General features: G+C 35.7%; 1 protein-coding gene across 1 annotated transcript; it reads right to left on the bottom strand.

The window, feature by feature from the left end:
- Window positions 1–2,859: 2,859 nt before the first annotated feature.
- On the bottom strand, window positions 2,860–7,567 carry LOC128518476 (ARL14 effector protein-like). The gene is made up of 5 exons (XM_053491608.1): window positions 7,382–7,567; window positions 5,670–5,877; window positions 5,127–5,213; window positions 4,117–4,178; window positions 2,860–3,889 (listed from the first exon to the last, which is right to left on the bottom strand). Exons 1-5 carry the CDS (start codon window positions 7,450–7,452, stop codon window positions 3,661–3,663), a joined length of 657 nt encoding a protein of 218 aa, XP_053347583.1. The 5' UTR covers window positions 7,453–7,567; the 3' UTR covers window positions 2,860–3,660.
- Between the last annotated feature and the right edge of the window lie 195 nt (window positions 7,568–7,762).

The following is a 7,762-nucleotide window of genomic DNA, read 5'->3' as shown; positions in this document are numbered from 1 at the left end:
CTTTGAACAGCTGATATTGAGTTATCTACTACTTATACTCTGTAAAGCTTTCATAACGCTGTTTATTGGTGATTTCTAAGGCTGGTAACCCTAAATGAACTTCTCCTCTGCGGTAAAACTAAGTTTTGATCTTGCCTTCCTGGGATGTTCTTCATAAGCGACCGTTTCCTGCAAAACTATTTATGAACAGCTGACCTTCACGTCTTAAAATAACAACTGACTGTTGTTGTTGATGTTATTACTTAATTACGTAATAATGTTTGTGTTATTTCATAGTCAAAAAAGTGTGGTGTGCATTTGTATTTAGCCCCCTCTTAGTCAATACTGTACTTTGTAAAACCACCTTTCTTTGAGCCCATTTTAGCTCATTGTTTTTTGCAGATTAGCTAAAGCTCAGTCAGATTGGATGGAGAGCGTCTTTTTTTGCCACAGATTCTCAATTGGCACGTACTGCATTTATTCCAAGGAGCAGGATCAATGATCCAGACAAACAGATGCTGAATCGATGCTGTGAATTTCAAACTGCGTGACACTGTTATTCCTGATGCATAAACAGCGTCAATATAAACCAATTAGAGACACAAAGCGGGAACATAAAATTAAAAAACAACCTTCAACCAACAAAAAGAGTAAAAAAATATATTGTGATAATGTTATAAGCATACTCATAAATAAAAATAAAAACAAGGCATCTGCGGTGAATGCGATTTTCACAGACACAAAAGGCATGTTTCTGTTTAATAAGAAAAGGAGAAAAATTATTCTTTTTTTCTCTTATAGAAAAGAAAAAAGAAAAAGTTACCAGAAGAACTCATATTCTCCAGCAAGCTCAGTAAAACCTAACAGGTGTTTTCTTATAAAACTGCACAAATCTGTGTCTAAAACTCCTCATTTTAAGCAATAAGTTTTCACTCCAAATATTGACTGTTTATTTTATTACTCTTTTTTGCTCTTTATAAAAGTTTCTTTTATGCAGAAATGTTTTCAAAAACATCTTTTGCTTATGCCATATTTTTGTATGTGCCCAAGACTTTTGCACAGTACTACACCGCGTTCCAAATTATTACGCAAATGATATCTTTTTCTGATTTTCATAATTAATCAATGCAAATGACAGTCAGTATAATTTTCAAGTCATCAACCATTAGGGTATAATTAAAATTTTATTAAACTTACCTCCTAATGATAATATTTATTTACAAAATTTAAAACTAAAAACACACTGTTCCAAATTATTATGCACAACAGAGTTAGAACATTTTATAGATCGTAAAAAACTGAAAATAGGCTTTCGTTGAATTTGCAGCATTATGAGGTGATACTTACTGAAATCAAAGCTATTTAAATCATGAACATCCTAACAGGGCATTGTTACAACTTAACATAGGACCCCTTCTTTGATATTACCTTCCCAATTCTTGCATCCATTGAACTTGTGAGTTTTTGGACAGTTTCTGCTTAAAGTTCTTTGCAGGATGTCAGAATAGCCTCCCAGAGCTGCTGTTTTGATGTGAACAAAAACTAGTCATCATGTATGCCTGGGCCCTCTGCAACCGTTTCTGCTTGTGAGCATTGGTTAAGCGTGGCCGAATAGTGGGTTTATGCACAACTGCAAGCCCCTGAAGGATTCTACACCTTGAGGTTCACAGGATTCCAGAGGCACCAGCAGCTTCAAATACCTGTTTGCTGCTTTGTACTGACATTTTAGCAGCTGCTCTCTTAATCCGATGATTTTGTCTGGCAGAAACATTCCTCATTCTGTCTTTATCTGCATGAACCCGTCTGTGCTCTGAATCAGCCACAAATGTCTTCACAGTACGATGATCACGCTTAAGTTTTCATGAAATATCTAATGTTTTTATGAAATATCTAATGTTTTTATACCTCGTCCAAGGCATTGCACTATTTGACGCTTTTCGGTAACAGAGAGATCCTTTTTCTTTCTCATATTGGCTGAAACCTGTGGCCTGCATAATAATGTGGAACAACCTTTTTCAGTACTTTTCCTTTAATTGGGCTTATTTGGCAAACTAATTATCACAGATGTCTGAGATTCATTTCAATGATCCAAAGAGCTCTAAGACACAATATCATTGATGAGTTTAATTTAAAAACCAAACATTTAATGTTTATGACACTTAAATCCAATTTGCATAATAATTTGAAACGCAGTGTATAAGTAAAATAGCTGTTAGGTTTTACTGAGCTTGCTGGAGAATTTGAGTTCTTCCGGTAACTTTGTCACATTCACTCTTTTCTATTTTATGCAAATCTCAGGAGCGTACATTATTTTTATTTTTTTTCCATCTGAAAACTGGTCTGTCTTGTTCTATATATTTTTTATTTACAGCCATGCATATATTCTCCTGTAATGCCATTTATTTATTGATTTTAAAGTTATACAGTATATGCAAATACTGAATGATTTTGTACATAATTATGCAGACATGATATAACAAAATTGGTTCAGCATATATGGTGCCAAATACTTTTAGTATGCGGCATGAAATCGTACAGAAATTAGAACTATAAGAATGAAAGTTGAGAAAAATAACCAAAAAAAAAAAAAACACTGAATATGCAGTTCTGTGCATTTTCCTAGAGAGTTTGCATCGTTTGCATTAACAAAATCAGGAGTAATTCTGCCTCTTAAAGAAAAAATTATACTGATTTTTGTTGAGCACTTCAAAAATGAAGTTTTTGCATCAAAAACATTTAACGACACGTTAAAACACTGGAATACTTTTTGGGTAGTTAGGATTTTCTCTTTTTTTTTTCTCAGTGCAAGAAAATGCATTTAGATTCTTGTTTGTGGTAATCACACATACACTACATATGCAGCACACAGAGACTTAAAAATTAATGAGTATTCCTTTAATAACACTGCAGGAAACACCTCAAGGTTCCTTAAATACACACAGTTCAACAAAACAGTTAACACAAACAAACCATGAAGTTCAGTACTACTGAGGAATAAGATCGTATTAGAGAAGTAACAATCCTGTAATATTATATGCAGCATCTTACTGATGGTTTACAGAAGTTCAAAGTTTGTTAATGTTAATTAGTGTAGAATGGAGTTTAATTGGAAGCAATGCTACAAAGTAGAACCGTAAAGTAAACACCTTGCAGCACAAACCTAGGCTTCTGACCAGCACACAAAGCCAGAATTTTAGATTCACAAGAGAATTTACAACACAAGGACAGCACCTGTTTAACTTGAACCAAGAACCAGCAGTCAGCCTACAAAATCTCTTGAAGTGAAAGTGATGAAAGTGAGCCTGGTGAAGCATTATGTAAAACTTTTAGTTTTTCACAGAAAGTAACAGAAAGTCCTTGAATTAAAAAGAAAACTCCCAAACACAGTGTTCGATCCATAACTGCAGAGTATCAAAGTTCTTTCTTTTCTTCAGAATGTTGGCTGACACACACCTCTCAGATCTTGGCGGACACAGAAACCTCTCCAGAAGTCCAAACTTTGAACCCAAAAGCCAGTGATGTCTCTGGATAACTGCTTGACCTTTTCAGACTCTGTTTACCTTTACTACTTTATACTGACTAGATGAACACTAGTACAAAACTGACGGCCTTAACATTTACACCACAAGCCAACTAACCAACGCACTGAACCCCAAACAATGTTTTTTTTTTCCTCGCCAGTTAGCTTGCGAACATGTTCTGGATGATCTCGCCTCCCTCCACTTTCATGTGCTCATACAGCCACTTCCTGTTGCAGCGGCACTCGACGCCACACTTGCGGGAGCTGCATTCGGGACATGGGTAGAAGCAGCCCATGCAGTCTACGTCCAAGCAGTCGCACAGGTCTCTGCCGCAGGAGATCAACAGACCTCGGCTGTCGTACAAATTACTCTTAGCTGTATTGACCTGCCTGAATTGGAGATAAGACGTAAAACCAGAAATGTGCCTTTAGTGAGATTCATCACACGTTATCGTTACATAAGTTCCGCCATCTTCAACTCATCACAAAATATATCAGAAGTTCCCAAAATCTCAATATTATATTTTTATTTTTATTTAATTTTATTTATTATTATTATTATACTAAAAAAATATATAAATATTCTCCTACATGGAACCCAAATTCTAATCAGATACCTCTCACTGGATTGAACCTTGGCCCCTCCACGTCGCTTGGATGCATCATTTCCTGCTTTTCCCTGTAAAAAAAAATAAATAGCCAAATACCAATTTCATATAGCCAGTTTTTCCAACTTTTACAGTTAATCATCACAACGCTTTAGCTAGTTAGACTAAACTTATCAGTGAAATCTCACACAGAGAACTATAATACAGTACATGGCTAATTCTGTCCTAATACTTTTGGCCACTACTGTAGTTTAACTGTGAAATAAGTAAAATAAATTAATGGAGAGAGAGAGAGAGAGAGATTAAAGTGAAGAGTGAAAGCACATAGCAATAACATTATTGCAAAAAGAAATATACCACAATTAATATATAATCTTGATTAGCATGTTTTCAAAATAATTGGAAGCCAAAACTGTAATTTAAACTGGATTAATTGGACAGCACCATCTGCAGCTGCTCTGATATTCAATTCCTAGCCTCCTCAAAAAAAAAAAAGACATTTTTAGTTTTTTTTTCCTATTCTGGGTTTAATAAAGTTATATATTTGATGGTAAGACCCTGCAATGGATTGGCATCCTGTTCAGGGTGTACCCTGCCTCGTGCTCTAAGTCTCCTGGGATAGGATCCAGGCCTCCCGCGACCCTGAATACAGGATTAAGTGGTAATGACGATGAGTGAGTGAGAGAGATGGTAAGACTTTTACAAACTTAAACAAAATTACAAAATATTTGTGCAAAAGCTTCACCCTGATGGAAACATCTGTTCCTCTAGGAGCTAGACGATACTGCTCAATTTTACATACATTAGTAGATTTGCTCAACATATTAACAGGGTGAAAACATCCAATAATTTGTATTATCCTCAGTAATTACCTTTAAAAATCAATTACATACATTAATACAGTTTCTTGGTAACTGCATAATTTCTTTTCCCCCATGTGTAAATAATCATGCAAAGACTATGGCACTAACAGCACTAAGCATGTAAACATGCTCACATTTTGGTGAGAACAGCATTACCTTTTGCCCAGTATCCTTTGAGACTTGTCTCTTGTCCTTCGTGGTTTTCTGCTTGCCTCCCTCAGAAACTGTACCAGAGCGAGATCCCTTTAAAGGAAGGAATTTAAGCACCTTTTTAAATATTTATTTCCAGCTTATAGCATAATTTTCAATCTTGACTTTATGTCATCTACTGTGGAACAAAATAAACACAGAATGTGAAAAGAAAAAATTCAGAGAGATTGTAGTTTTTGGAAATCATTTTTCAAAAATATTTTAAAACATCATGTTAAATTGACATATGAATGTCAATCCTAAATATAAGGAATGCTTGAAGTGAGCTTTTTTTTTTACCTGCACTGCTATCACCATCACCCTTTTTTACTGAATGAGCTCTTTTAATAAATTCCTCACACATCCTCAGTTATAACTACAATGCATTCCAGAATTATTGGCACCCTTCATGAAATTGAGCACAAACTGCAACATTTTTCTTTTGTGTGCTATAGATCATAGCATAGACAATACTAAGGTTTATTATAGCCTTAAGAGCCACAGCCGTACCTTTTTCCCATCTGCCCCCTGCTTGGCATTGTGCGCGAAAATGGTAGGAACAGCATCTTCCCTCAGGAACTGTTTGCCATCAAAATCACGGAAGCAGTTGGGCAGGAAGTGCTCGGAGCATAGGCACGAGTTGGTGGTCGGCAAAAAGTTTCTTTGACCGAGGCTTCGAATCCACTTCTCAGCTAACTTAGGCTTGCTGATGGGGAATCTGTAGAGAAGTATTAGTTAGTGCAGGCCAATGAATAGATCATCACAGCTACACGGTTTAAAAACTGTAAATGGGTTAAAGAAAACCGAACAACCTTAAGGACATCTCTCTTTCATTGTATACCTCCTAAATCCACTTTTATGGTAGCTATATATGATGAAATAGTCAAGTCTAGTTGAATTATCTTTGCCGAGGTGTCACTCACACATTGTTAGTAGCAGGCGTAACACACTTGGATAAAAATACTATCTGATCTCTTCTGTTTGCGTGACCTCAGAGGTGCCCATGAGTCGCTAAAGTTGCGAAGACTGATGTGGGATTGTGAGTGGCATCCAACCCTAAGAGAGAAAGGCCAATCTGCTCTCTAGGCTCCTGGGTACAGATGGCTATAGGATCACCCAGGAATCAGACTCATTACCTTTGGATGCCAAATTATATTTTATACCAAAATATTTAAAATATTATTTAATAGGTTGTATTTACATTGTTCAATAAGAGAATAATTATAAGACTTTACTTTTAAAAAATGTTTAAAAGTAAAATTTAAAAGTATTACACACTTAAATTTATTTATATATATTTATATTTTATTTGTCACATACACAGTCATATACAGAACGATATGCTTGAACGACAGCCTGTGACCTTAAAAAAGATTATTAATAGGAAATAGGCAACAAGTTATGTAACCCTAACTGATGCAATGAGTAGCTTCTTATTCCTTCAACCGTGTCAGAAGATATAACCTATGGTTGTGGCAAAGATGCTCTTTCAGAGGCGTTAAATTATTGCCCTGCATCAAGCAAAGAAAACAACTATGGAGAGCCTGTGTAGGCAGTGTTATAATCTCGGGTGACTTCAGTTGCTCAGGTCCAGATTCAGCAAGAAGTCTATATGAAGTCCATAAAATGAAGTCGGCTGATTACCTGGCTACACAGTGTGGCCAGGTTTTTCTATCACTGAACATTTTCTTCCCTCCTGGCAAGGCAATATTCCACAATGACGATGCCAGGATTAATGGGGCTCTAACTGTGAGAGTGGAGAATGACACATCATTTTCACACATGGATTGTGCACCACAGATTCCAGACCTTATTTTTGGGATGTGTTGGAAAAGACTTTATGCAGCAGCCCGACTCTCCCATTATCAATACAATATCTTGGGGAAAGATTAATGTGAATCTGAGCAGAATTTTTTTTTATGCTTTTTATTATTAAAATTTAACACAAAATGTACATATTTAAAATTTTACATTTCCGGTCTTTTTCGAAAGGCGTGGCTAACTTAGTCACGTGACTATGAAGTTGGTATATGTTTGAGAAACAAACATGGTAGATGTTCACATAAATATGCACACATTAATCTTCGATAATAGTTTCGGTTTCATACAAATATATAGTTCTAAATAACTATTTGTTTTTACTTATACGACTTAATTAATCATTCATTTTCCCCGTACTTAGAAGACGTCTCATATCAAGGCTAGAATGTGTTCTGTGTTACCTGTAAAAGCGGATGTCAGAGCCTTTCACGAACCGGTTTGTGCACCCGAGGACTGAGCACTCTATAGGCATGGTCTTACAGCTTCTGAGCTGTTAAAGTCTGAGACAAATAATAAAATAAAAAAATAGTAACGTGTGCCGCGGTTTGTAAACACAGCCAGGGCAAGCCAGCGCTGCTGATGGTACCCGTTACACTGCCCTCTTGTGGACGGAGTACATTTCACGATAATAAAAGTCCTTTTGGTAAAGCGTGTTATTTTTATTAAATCATACATTATTGTAAATATTGTAAATAATTAAGAACACGTAATTGATTAGTAATTATCCTAATTTTAAACGATACATTAGCTTTTAAATACAATTCTAGAAGTATATTTTGAAG

Source organism: Clarias gariepinus, chromosome 3 (genome assembly GCF_024256425.1).
Source record: "Clarias gariepinus isolate MV-2021 ecotype Netherlands chromosome 3, CGAR_prim_01v2, whole genome shotgun sequence".
NCBI lineage: Eukaryota > Metazoa > Chordata > Actinopteri > Siluriformes > Clariidae > Clarias > Clarias gariepinus.
Note: the sequence above shows the minus strand (reverse complement) of the source record. Positions and strands in the feature narration are given on the sequence as shown.

Bases quoted from the DNA above. Each gene is read 5' to 3' on its own strand.
- LOC128518476 (XM_053491608.1), bottom strand. From the start codon at position 7,452: ATGCCTATAGAGTGCTCAGTCCTCGGGTGCACAAACCGGTTCGTGAAA. The intron at 4,179-5,126 runs GTAATGCTGTTC...TTTTTTTTACAG, and splicing joins CAAAGGATACTGGGCAAAAG to GGAAAAGCAGGAAATGATGC. The intron at 3,890-4,116 runs GTATCTGATTAG...TCTCCAATTCAG, and splicing joins AAGGTTCAATCCAGTGAGAG to GCAGGTCAATACAGCTAAGA.